Genomic DNA, 13,467 nt, shown 5'->3' on the forward strand with positions numbered 1-13,467 from the left:
TTTTTTGGCACAAAGCCAGATGGAGATCCAACATTAAATAAGACAATAAAGTGAAGGATTGTACTAAAATCAAATCAAAACATTACAAGAAAATACATACAAGCAAATACCAATGAAAAAAAAATTAAGTAGAACTGACTTAAGGAGGTTTGATTGGATGGCCAATTTGAAGGCCTGGAGGGAAATTGCAATGACAATGGCCTCAGGACCCCAAATGTCCCTGGGTATAAGTTATGGCAATGAGGAAACACAACACTGTGTGAACACAACTGTAATACTTGCTTCGGTCTATTGCACATAGTAGTTGCATTATAAATCATTTATTTATGAATTCCCAACATGTTCGTTACCTTTTCATTTGCTTTACATGGCCGGTGAGTTTGATTATTATCTTGGAGCAAAACGTAGATGGAATATATGGCTGGTTATCTCCTGGATATACATTAAAGGGCTGTGCAATAATTATGAGCCCTGGGAGGAGGGTAAAATTTTGAACGGCCCGCCAAAAATCGCTTGCCCCCCCTCTCAGCCCGCCAAAATTAAACTTGCCCCCTCTCAGCCCCAAAAAATCTTTGCATATGCCAAAAGGCCACCAAAATTGCTTGCCCCCCCTTTTCGGCTTGCCAAAAATGTCTTCCCCCCCCCCCCAAAAATCAACTTTTACCCTCCCCAGGGCTCATAATTATTGCACAGCCGGATTATACATGGTGGCCTGAAAATGTTGTCCATTTTTAATTTGGTACATGCCTGTAATTTTTTCAGTCATTCAAGCAAGTGGCTTTGGTCCCTGGTTTTATTCTACTTGCCTGCCCAAGCAATATTTGTAAGCATGTATTGCTCTGTTTCATCCCACGATAGGTCTTTGCATAGACCTGGTCTGGGATTGCATAGACCGGGTCTGGGATGAGAAAGGTGCGTAGTGCCAACAGTAGACAGTTCATTGTTTGTGGATAGTGCACTAGTGCAGAGGCACTTTACTTTAAAGATTTCAAAAGAAAAAAACAACAACCAACAACCACACATACAAACAACCAAAATCAAAACCTACTTACCATGTATTTCAAATACTGATCATCATGTCTGTAGACTTTCTCCCTTGCATATTCATCTTTACTTCTATCCACATCGCTTAAATTTCTTAGAAACCACTGAATGTTTTGAAGGAAGTCTTTATCTATTGCACTCTCTTGAGTTTTTGATGATTCTGGATGCGTTTCTTTCACGGCTTGTTCCTTATCATCTCCTGTATTGTCTCTAATCCCTATTTTCTCTAACAAGTAGTTGGCTTTGCCTATTATTCCTTGGAAATTCACGCCGGTTTTGTTGACCCTGGAGTAGGAGAAACAATTGAAGAGTTCAGATGGCTTGTGTTATTTTTTATTATTGGTAAAATGCAATCGAGCAAATGAGTCTACTCCTCATTCCAGAAAAATACAGCACTAATTTTTTGCACGCAGGTTTAACTTTCTTAGAAAACTTATTCTTGGCATTTGGTGGAGACTTAATAATATTTTTTTCATCCCCAGTAGGTACGGTATGTGATATTGGCTTTGGCTCAAAGCACTATAAAGCGATTAACCCACTTTCGGTTTTCTGTTTGGTTGTCAGAAAAATCATTATATTGCTGACGATCAAACAAAATATGAAAATTTCATTAGCATCAAAAACAATGTTTTGAACATATATCTGGCTGTGAAGTGCCCCCCCCCCTCCAAAAAAGTACATAACTTTTTTTCACAACAAAAAGTTTGTTGGAAAATTTTTCTGATGCAAAACTGGGTTTTTGTTTGACTTATATGTACATACCTTGATGAAGTAGTTGGTTCAAAAACTGGTACAGTTTGTGGGCCCATTTCATAAAGAACAAAATAACCTAGCACCATGAACATAAGGCACACCATGAAGCCAAACCCCAATCGAAGATGGCTGCAAAGTAAAACAAGAAAATTATGTTAGCATAAAAAAGAACCATGTATGTATACATGTATCTCACGCTTCAAATCGGCATGACCTATCCAGTGTTCGAAATAAGCACTTATCCTCTTGTCCTCTTGTCCAAAAATCACTGGGGACAACCATATTGAGCTACATGTATGTACTTATCCCCTGGACAACCACTATTTGGATTCTTTGCACTCAAAAACATGACATATATATTTTGGGGACAACCAAAATGTTTTGAGGACAAGCAGAATTCATGCTTTAGTTGTCCTCGGGACAACCTCCATATTTTCCTTATTTCGGACACTGCCTATAGCAGTGTTTACACTCAAATATTGAGACAAATATTTCAAAGCTACCACATAAAAGAGATCCCTAGGCTTGATTTAAAGGGTGTATTTTCCACTCCATGTACATTTAGATACAACATCATAAATATTTGAAATTTACACAAAATATACAAACAGAATCTGTGTCACTCACTAAATAAATCTTACAAAACATACACATAATTGAAAAAACAGTAGAAATTGAAATACAATATTGACCAGCTTGCAACATCAAAATACAACTTAAAAAGGTGTGTGACCTGATTGACAGCCTCGATCATCCCCCGCTTTATTTAATACCCCATCAAAATGTAGATTTTGGTATCGGGTAAAAGCTCATATTTTCCTTGAACATATTGAAATCAGGCATTCCAAATCGGTATATTTCAGAAAAAATCATCAAAAAACTCTCAAATTAGTCTCGACTGTAGTATACCACATTTGTGACTCCTCGCCACAACTGAGCCCGGATGTCGCCAATCATCATTTTTGAGATATTCAACCAAAATATTCTGCTTGAAATTAGCTTTAAAATGATGTATATCATGTCTATAGTACTTGACATTTAAGTAGTGAAAATCAATAAAACAGTCAATAAATCCTTTCTTTCCTATTGTTTATTGTTAAGTTCGATGGAGCATATCTCAATAGTGGCACTGGCGACATCCGGGCTCAGTTGTGGCGAGGAGTCACATTTTAGGTTACCACATACCACAGTTGGAATGCCCAACTTAATGAGAAAAATAGGGTGTTTAATTTGATATCATTATATAATTACATGATCATGATGATTATCGTTAATAAAAAACACCATAGACTACAAGTATTACACTGTATATGTCAGTAATTCCATAAGGGGACAACATGTCATAAATAAGTTTTGAATAATTTGATTTTCCAAATATATGGGGGTCACGTTCCTTTAAATATGACATTGACTACATAATTAGAGCAAAATTGTAACTTGAGTTTTAAATTGATCCAAAGACATTTGATTAATTTCTTTGTGAAATATTTAGGTTATGGAATTGTCGCTGTGAGAAGTAGATATTTCCCCTCATCACTTTGTTTGCACTTTATACACTTGGTCACTGAGCTGCCAAACTTTTTAACAAGACTTAAAAACAAAAACTCTGCCAAAATCACCAGAAAAAATATCAGGTCTTTAAGAGTTAAGAAAATACCCCCCCCCCCAGCCTCAAAATTTGATTTGTTTTATGTATTAAATCCAATTTTGATAACCTAACAGAATTTGAAGACCCCCACCACCAAGTCACATCGCTATAAGCCTTACAGTTCAGAAAAATTGTGCTCACAAGCTCCGAAGGACACACAAATAATCAGGAAACATAAATTCCAATGCATAACAAAAAGGGGAGAGGGAGAGAAAGAAATATTAAGGGGAAGCAAAACAAAGGCAGAAAAAGAAATATGATCAGAGAGCGAGAGAAAGAGAGAGTGGGATCGTGGGAGATGCTACATACAAATTCTTACCTAATGCTACCAAAATTTCCCATCATGCAAATATGTTCTCACAGCATACAATCAATGAAAAAAATCAGTTATGGATTATAATGCTGCACTGTTAGTACATCTGCCCCATGCAGCTTTTCAATGATAGTAGTGGCAAAATGAGCATATGTTAGTAGTAGTAGATTCAATGACAGACAAAAAAAATTGAAAATTTGCATCTGTAACTGTCCATCAAGCATCCCACCCACCCATCAGTTTCACTTACGAGTGATGAGGGGTGTTGAAGCATCAACACACACAAAATTACAATATCTATGGGTTGAAATCTAACATCCCTCTCATTCAAGTCGACTGGTGGGTGTATCAGTAGATATAATTGAAGACCGAATTAAAAAGACTAGTTTGCGTATGACGTCCTGTCAATCAGACCAAAAATGCCATACTGCGCAGGTCAGCAACCAATCACGGCGCGCCTTTGTCATGATGTCAGACGCAAATTAGTCTTTTTAATTCGGTCTTTAATTATAATATATACCGTATTGTCTGTAATAAACACCCCAGGGGCATTGCATTTTTCCAAAAGGGGGGTTTATTAGAAGGGAATTTTCACTGAAAAAAATTCAGAATTGGATTTAAATTCCTGATGGTGCTCCTGTAGAAAGGAGGGATTTTCCGAATTTGACTATATACAGTACTATACTACTATTAATGGCGCCCACAGAATCATGTGGAACATGATATTTTCACAGTAAATACGACAAAATTGCATTCGCAAGCGCATCATGAAGCAAGAATCTGATGAAATTTGTGATATTCTACCATAATTTAATATCAATGAACTGGGTGGATGCTTGAGTCATAAAGGCCCCTAACAGTCAATTTTGAGTTTCCCGTCACATAATTTCTGAAAACAAGTGAGGTAACTTTTTCATTATTCATTATTTTGCTGCCTTTCATTAATATATGACCAACAGTCCAACACGCAAGTAAAATGTGTTGTTATTTGCTGCTCACACACTTGAAGATGGATGTTTGTTTAGCCCAAATGAGATTCAAAAGTATATTAAAAAGAGTCTGCAAGGTTGACAGCAAAATGTATGTTTTGATTTTGATTTTTCCACAAAAAATAAAGGGATATTCATAATTTTTTTTGCAAATATAACCAGTTTTTATCGGTATTTTTTGGAAAATCACAATAATGAATTCAAGTGAGGGTCAGAAAATGAAGTGAGGGCAGGTGACGGGAAACTCAAAATCGACTTTCCTTGGCCTAATAGGTTTTGTGACTTTTGTCCATGCAATTTAGCAATCATCACAGACAGGGCCGACATGCATGCATGACTTGATGCAAGTTTTAAGCTTAACCACATAATATGGCATGAAAATTTTGCATTTTTGTCAATTTTCATTGAAAATTGCAGGGGGCGCTTACATGTATTAGAGGGGGAATGTTTTACAGACAATACAGTATTAGCATAGCATGATTTAGGGAATGCCTTCCATATTGTTATATTTTAAAAACCAATCAATCACAGCCTGTGAGGAGTTTGATTGACAGATAAGCTAGATGATGGGGCGTGGACTGCAAATGGAGTCCCTCATTCAGGTAACCCCATTTGAAATTCATACTCCCTGTGCAGGAGATTAAGGTCATATCTTCCACAGGGGGTATATGGATTTCAACTGGAATAGCCGAATTGACTCACCTGCTGATAACACTAATTTCAATCAATTTTGCAATGTTATAAACTAATGCCAAAAGTGAAACAGATGGTTCTTTTATTGGTATTTAAATACTGGCGATTATTGTGGTTGAAAACGCAAGCACAAAAACTGCACGCTAGTTAATGTGATATTAAATAGGAATCAATTTTAAACATATGACACTTTTCACTTGATTAGAGTCATGTTAATATCATATCAAAATATTAATATGTAATCCAATCAAATGTGTCAGGAGTCAAAAAATTGAAAACACTAAGGACTGTAATAATTCTGCCCTATACAATGATGGCAAAAAAAGTCCTAAGGTGAACAAAAATAAAGCCTGTTTTACGGGCCTGACCGACTCTGATTTTGTGTTTTGGGGGAATTTTAACTTTTTAATTTTTGCCAGTTTTTCAAGTTTTCAGTGATATTTTACATCATTTTATTGGATATGTATGTAATCCAATAAAATGTGTCAGGAGTCAAAAAATTGAAAACACTAAGGACTGTAATAATTCTGCCCTATACAATGATGGCAAAAAAAGTCCTAAGGTGAACAAAAATAAAGCCTGTTTTACGGGCCTGACCGACTCTGATTTTGTGTTTTGGGGGAATTTTAACTTTTTAATTTTTGCCAGTTTTTCAAGTTTTCAGTGATATTTTACATCATTTTAGCCTCCAGAAAAAAAAAATCCCGACCGACCCTACTTGAAAAGTCTGTCTAAAGTACTGCACGGTGGTTTTTATTTTTCGTCACATGACTTTTTGTTAGAAATGGAGTAATCACCATGCAAAAAGAGCATGACTTTATATCATGATATATGTGATAAATTTGGCATCTGTTAAAGTCATTAATTTTTCCCACCCATGAGCAAACTTCCTGTCATGGGCATGTTTGTTTTTAAAGTACTTACTAACAAACTAATAATTTAAAAAGACGAAATATCATTAATAGTACACCTTGACAATTTTTAGGCTTTATAAAGATATATGTGCTTGCAAGCTTAACTAACAAATTAGTAATGATTTGGAGAGTGTAGACTTCTTTAAGTTAAGGCCAAGTAAAATGAATAACATGTGGACCTATTACATTTGTATTTTGTACATCATCCTTGCCCTCGCCAATTTTTGGAGATTTTCAAATATTTTTGTTATTTTTCTTATTTGCTCCCTTACTTTCTGTAATGTTGTGCTAGACATGTTAAGCAGTTCTTGCTTATCATTCATAAACACATTGAAAACACTTTTTACAAGCTCTGGGTAGGCTTTTGGGAAATAACAAAAGTATAGGGACCTGCCCATTTTTATGACGTGTTGACAAAGCCTTTCCATTGCAATACAGAAATAAATAGTTCATTTGTAACAAATTAGCAAATAATGACTTCCTTCACCAAATTTTGAAAAAGTCCAGACGATATATGACATGTTATTTATTTTATTTGGCCTAATTAAGCTTTATTATTGAGCATTTTGCAGGCTGTTGAATATACAGGTCTATGTCAAATTGCAAAAAATTGCAAAAATAAAACCACCATGATAATCTCACCTTACCCTGTTCTACGGGTGGACATACTTGCCAAGTGGGTTCAGTCGGGATTTTTAAAAAAAATCTAGAAGAGCCTAAATGTAATTATTGATCATAAAAAACCACCAAAAGCTTGAAAAATCTGAAACTTGAACATAATTTCAGCGGTACTTCTTCTTACTTTGCAGCTGAATTAGTGGGTGGAGCGTTTGCCATCTTGTAGGTTTTAGAGTCTGTAGTCATCAGTGGCTAGTCATAGGTCTCCTCTCTCCTGATCTGGTATTAGCTGACACATGAGTGCTTTCTACACGTAGTAAAACCGTATCCAGATTTACTTTGATGCATCTCTGATGATAATTCAATTTGGGCTGAAATAAAGAAATGGTAAACAATAATTGGTGACTCTACACAGGTCAGATGCAACATCATTGTGCATCACCAGGGTGCATCAATGTGCACTCCTGATGAGATCCGCATCAAATTTGATAACCGATAACTTAGCATTTGCGGCTATAGTCCCAAGCTATCAAAATCTAGTAGCCAATAGTTATACATGTACGTATATGCTCAAATTTGAGTATTATGGCACACAGTTCACATCTGCACAATTCTGGAACCTAGGATTGATTGCAGATATCAAAACCGGGGATGGTTCCCCCTCTCTTTTGAATTAGCACATGCAGGGAGGGATGTTGTCTCGGTCCCAGCCGGTTTGTGTTCCTCCGTCACTAAACAAACCGTCTGGCGACAACCCTGAAATGACAATCGCAGATTGGTTAATGGATTTCCAAATAAAACTGTTTTCAATTGGCTATAGGACGTGACTTGTGTAAGTGACACTAAATACTATAGGCCCTCCACTATTTGTAGGCTTTGAAGATACCGCTAACGAAAAATGTACGCTAGCTAATAGCAGCCACTGAGGCGCCGATCGTCCGATATCGCCTTTCATGTACGCGACTTGCAGCGCGTACTCACGTACATTGTGTGGATTTATGTAACCGCATAGCTGTCCATCAACCATTGCATGCGCCGAAGCCCAGCGTTGAATGACAGCAAAATTTAACGCCAGTACGCCAGACGGTTTGTTTAGTGACGAAGGAGCACAAATCGGCTGGGACCGAGACTAGGAGGGATGACTCTTCCGATCCTGTACACAGACAGGATCGACAGCTTTTATGACTTCCGAACCATGAGACGCTGGATGAGACGTGACACACACACTACATGTACGGATGATGTACATATCTGGCTAAGTAGTGTATGGGGTGCTATTTAAAGCCCTCGGGCATAAACATTCGTTTAGTCATGAAAATATATGAATGAACCCCTAATTTCTGCCCGAGGGTTCATTTCTGGCCTGAGGGGCAAGGGCATAAACAATTGTTTAGTCATGAAAATATAATGAATGAACCCCGTTCATATGCCAGAGCATATTTTGTGATTCTTAATTATTTCATCAAAATAATGACAAAAATTAGCAATTTAAAAAACATCATTTTCCCTACCTCACAATTGCACATAGGCCTACAATGTAGGCCACCCAGCATTGTTTATAATGCCCGGTCTCAAGCAATCACAAATGCGGAAATCATGTACAGTACTGGCTCAGGAATATTTAGAGTAAAATTCTTAATTTTAATATAGGGTAAACATTTCAGCTGATTTAGGCCTACATGATTTATTATGCTGGTTTCATATTATAATCATACTACCATGCCGCTTTGCCGCTGAGCGGCATGACGCATGCGCATTGCAGATAAACGGACACAATCAAGACTTCATTGGCTGATACGTCATGCCGCTTGACTAAAGGTCCGTTCATACAACCACTGCATTTGCGATGCGTTGCTTTGGCTTTGCGATGCCAATATATCGATTACTTTTTGCCGCAACTCAATGCAACTCGATCATCTCATTTCCATGTTAAAATATATTTAGCTTCATTGCGTTAAATCGCCATGCAGTAGTTTGCAGTGCGGCAACGCACCGCATCGCAAAGCAACAAATCGCAAATGCGGTGGTAGTATGAACAGACCTTAAAGCTGAATTTATACTACATCGCCATGATCGCTGTATACGTACTAGCGATTGGTTTTTAGCCAAATCATGAGGTGGAGGCTAGACATGCTAGAGCGCTTTGTCAAAATTCAGCTTGACAGGGGCATTAAACTCCTTCAAACATCAGGCAATCTTCACCACATGCACATCACACAAAATTTTCATTATTCAACATGTTCAAATCAAATACCAAATTTCACATGATTGTCAATGATTGTTGTACTAGTTTTGTAGTACGTACTCATGTACTACATATACCCTGTGTAAAGATAGTCACTTGTGCTGAGCATGAAATTGGTCACTTATCGCTCACTGTTCAAAATGTGACATCTACACCAATTACAGTCCCCGAAACTGTCTACTTTTTAGCCGACCTCAATTCCGAAACATTTAGTGATAGTTAAAAATCATGCGATCCCCAACCCTTTGGTTACCTTTGGACGAATTTTTCGAAATCTCCATGAGTCTCCGTGTCTGAAATTCCCGGTACAAACATCGAAAATGTCGCAATTCTCAGTTCTCGGTGATGATACTATATCCGCATCGCTGTTTTCATACATGAATATGCATATCTCTGACCCCTGTAAGGTCAAAACGTGGCGTTGATTTCAACCAATCCGATCCACCGTTTAATAAGCAGCTTGATACTGACGTCATATCTGAGGTGACCAGGAGGCAGGAGCTACCATTTTGGTAAACTGAACTCGACTCGTGCGTTCTTTTTGGTTCACATAAATCGAACAAAATTTTCAATAACGGGTAATAGTATGATTTCAATTTTTTATTAATGAAGTTACTTGTAGTTTTGAGGAATGACAAAGTTGTTTTTGGAAACTTAGATGTTTGTTTCAACTGATGATGTAGGATCGCAAGGTGAGTGAATTCGTGAAGAGATTTGCTTGTTTGAGTGATAGTAGGATACGGGATGTAGGCTAGTCCTCTGTGTTTGACCGGCTCCGACGTCTCAATTCACAACGTCTCAATTCGTACCTGCTTACCAGACAGCAATACTGCGTATTGCTGTATGGAACCAGATATAGTACTACATACATCTAGCATGATAGTGCACGTACTATTATACATCACATTATGAACTTCTTATTACGGAAATACTTACTAACTAGGTGACAGTGACATTACGACATGTTGTCTTCACGTAAGCTTAAAGTTAATTTAGTCTCCAATGATGTGGCCGCATGCCGTGCAGTACTTCCGACTTGTCATTTCACGCCACATATTTTTGGTATGCAATGTAAACAAACCAATATATTGATCTTGCTGGTGGCTTATCGATTATTTGATAATAAAGTGTTTCTAGAATAAAGTCGCGCTAAATACAGGCTGTCCCAAAAAGATCGTTACGGGAGCACACCACTAAATCAATGCGCCATTTGTGTAACCCTACTGAGTTCCGGTAAAATACAGAAAGTTTTTGAGGTATAATGGGCTGCTCTTTGGACTAATAATCAGAAAGAGTAGCGAATGATAGCTTAAATAAAAGTGTAAAGCCTGTGCATGAATTTGAATCACTAAAAAAGTCGCATTTTTATAATTATCGAGAAAATAGGTCCGCGTACTAAAAATGGGCAGAAACGGGTTTACAGTCATGAGAGCATGTCAAAAACAGTGAGGGCGCTGTTTAGCGGCTCCTACCGGGAAAACGAGACGGAAGACTACCCATACATTGAAACATATGTTAAACTTTCATCGATTTGCAATCGACTGGTTATCCTTAAATTTCTCAGAATGTGCCGAAAAGGCCTCAAAACGAGCAAATAAAACTGGTGTTTTTACACGTATTTCAATGGGACAATTATTTAGTGGTGTGCGCCCTTCGAAGGGCCTAGGAGTAAAACCGTGCTTTTCAGAGATTCAGCCAAAATTGAAATGGCTTTTGATTAAATTGCAGTTTTTCGATTTAAATAGATAGTTTATATGTTAGTGAATATATTTAATGCGTTTTAGATGCAAATTGCGCTAAGATTATTCCCCAGAGGCCTTCAAAGTTCAAGAAATTGCCACAAATTGTGTGAAAACAAGATTTCTTGGATTTAAAGCAATTTGGGCTTAAGGTGACAAATCGGTGCGTGCCGTTTAAAGCTGCCAAATCTTGGTTTTATATGGGCGGGGGGGGGTGATTGTTATAAATCATTAACAGTAGACCCATGCAATTGTGAAACGTGATTTACTCTCATTTAAAACCGAATTTCATCAGATGGAAGGTCAAAAACTATCTAGAGAATTGGAATTTAATGCAAATATAGAAGAGTAAGCATGAATGGTCAAAATGTTGAAAATTTGCCTATTTTCGGAATCCACCATGTAACTTTGAAAGGGAATTTCTCTTGAAGTGAATGTCACAGAGCAATTCTGTTTCGAGCGTTTTACTCAAAACATTTTATATTTCAAGAAAAAGATAAAAGAATTAAATTTTATGAACATCAGAAACCCTTGAAGGGCCTAGGAGTAAACCCTACTGCTTTTCAGAGATTCAGCCAAAATTGAAATGGCTTTTGATTAAATTGCAGTTTTTCGATTTAAATAGATAGTTTATATGTTAGTGAATATATTTAATGCGTTTTAGATGCAAATTGCGCTAAGATTATTCCCCTAGAGGCCTTCAAAGTTCAAGAAATTGCCACAAATTGTGTGAAAACAAGATTTCTTGGATTTAAAGCAATTTGGGCTTAAGGTGACAAATCGGTGCGTGCCGTTTAAAGCTGCCAAATCTTGGTTTTATATGGGCGGGGGGGGTGATTGTTATAAATCATTAACAGTAGACCCATGCAATTGTGAAACGTGATTTACTCTCATTTAAAACCGAATTTCATCAGATGGAAGGTCAAAAACTATCTAGAGAATTGGAATTTAATGCAAATATAGAAGAGTAAGCATGAATGGTCAAAATGTTGAAAATTTGCCTATTTTCGAATCCACCATGTAACTTTGAAAGGGAATTTCTCTTGAAGTGAATGTCACAGAGCAATTCTGTTTCGAGCGTTTTACTCAAAACATTTTATATTTCAAGAAAAAGATAAAAGAATTAAATTTTATGAACATCAGAAACCCTTGAAGGGAGCACACCACTAAATCAATGCGCCATTTGTGTAACCCTACTGAGTTCCGGTAAAATACAGAAAGTTTTTGTAGGTATAATGGGCTGCTCTTTGGACTAATAATCAGAAAGAGTAGCGAATGATAGCTTAAATAAAAGTGTAAAGCCTGTGCATGAATTTGAATCACTAAAAAGTCGCATTTTTATAATTATCGAGAAAATAGGTCCGCGTATTAAAAATGGGCAGAAACGGGTTTACAGTCATGAGAGCATGTCAAAAACAGTGAGGGCGCTGTTTAGCGGCTCCTACCGGGAAAACGAGACGGAAGACTACCCATACATTGAAACATATGTTAAACTTTCATCGATTTGCAATCGACTGGTTATCCTTAAATTTCTCAGAATGTGCCGAAAAGGCCTCAAAACGAGCAAATAAAACTGGTGTTTTTACACGTATTTCAATGGGACAATTATTTAGTGGTGTGCGCCCTTCGAAGGGCCTAGGAGTAAAACCGTGCTTTTCAGAGATTCAGCCAAAATTGAAATGGCTTTTGATTAAATTGCAGTTTTTTCGATTTAAATAGATAGTTTATATGTTAGTGAATATATTTAATGCGTTTTAGATGCAAATTGCGCTAAGATTATTACCCCCAGAGGCCTTCAAAGTTCAAGAAATTGCCACAAATTGTGTGAAAACAAGATTTCTTGGATTTAAAGCAATTTGGGCTTAAGGTGACAAATCGGTGCGTGCCGTTTAAAGCTGCCAAATCTTGGTTTTATATGGGCGGGGGGGTGATTGTTATAAATCATTAACAGTAGACCCATGCAATTGTGAAACGTGATTTACTCTCATTTAAAACCGAATTTCATCAGATGGAAGGTCAAAAACTATCTAGAGAATTGGAATTTAATGCAAATATAGAAGAGTAAGCATGAATGGTCAAAATGTTGAAAATTTGCCTATTTTCGGAATCCACCATGTAACTTTGAAAGGGAATTTCTCTTGAAGTGAATGTCACAGAGCAATTCTGTTTCGAGCGTTTTACTCAAAACATTTTATATTTCAAGAAAAAGATAAAAAGAATTAAATTTTATGAACATCAGAAACCCTTGAAGGGAGCACACCACTAAATCAATGCGCCATTTGTGTAACCCTACTGAGTTCCGGTAAAATACAGAAAGTTTTTGAGGTATAATGGGCTGCTCTTTGGACTAATAATCAGAAAGAGTAGCGAATGATAGCTTAAATAAAAGTGTAAAGCCTGTGCATGAATTTGAATCACTAAAAAGTCGCATTTTTATAATTATCGAGAAAATAGGTCCGCGTATTAAAAATGGGCAGAAACGGGTTTACAGTCATGAGAGCATGTCAAAAA

General features: G+C 37.0%; 1 protein-coding gene across 2 annotated transcripts in view; it reads right to left on the reverse strand.

Annotated features, from left to right (window-relative positions):
- The window catches only part of LOC140159101 (alpha-N-acetylgalactosaminide alpha-2,6-sialyltransferase 2-like), a 35,090-nt gene extending 24,794 nt beyond the window's left edge, over positions 1-10,296 (reverse strand). The window contains exons 1-4 of one of the 2 annotated variants that reach the window (XM_072182449.1): positions 10,154-10,296; positions 7,157-7,343; positions 1,807-1,926; positions 1,053-1,329 (exon numbers count right to left, since the gene is read on the reverse strand). In XM_072182449.1, the coding sequence (XP_072038550.1) occupies positions 1,053-1,329; positions 1,807-1,926; positions 7,157-7,218 (459 nt within the window). In that variant the 5' untranslated portion in view covers positions 7,219-7,343; positions 10,154-10,296. Of the gene's footprint in view, positions 1-1,052; positions 1,330-1,806; positions 1,927-3,764; positions 3,896-7,156; positions 7,344-10,153 lie in introns of those variants that run through there. The other variant, XM_072182450.1, reaches the window with a different exon arrangement.
- Between the last annotated feature and the right edge of the window lie 3,171 nt (positions 10,297-13,467).

The sequence above is a fragment of the Amphiura filiformis genome, chromosome 8 (assembly GCF_039555335.1).
Source record: "Amphiura filiformis chromosome 8, Afil_fr2py, whole genome shotgun sequence".
NCBI classification, from domain to species: Eukaryota; Metazoa; Echinodermata; class Ophiuroidea; order Amphilepidida; family Amphiuridae; genus Amphiura; species Amphiura filiformis.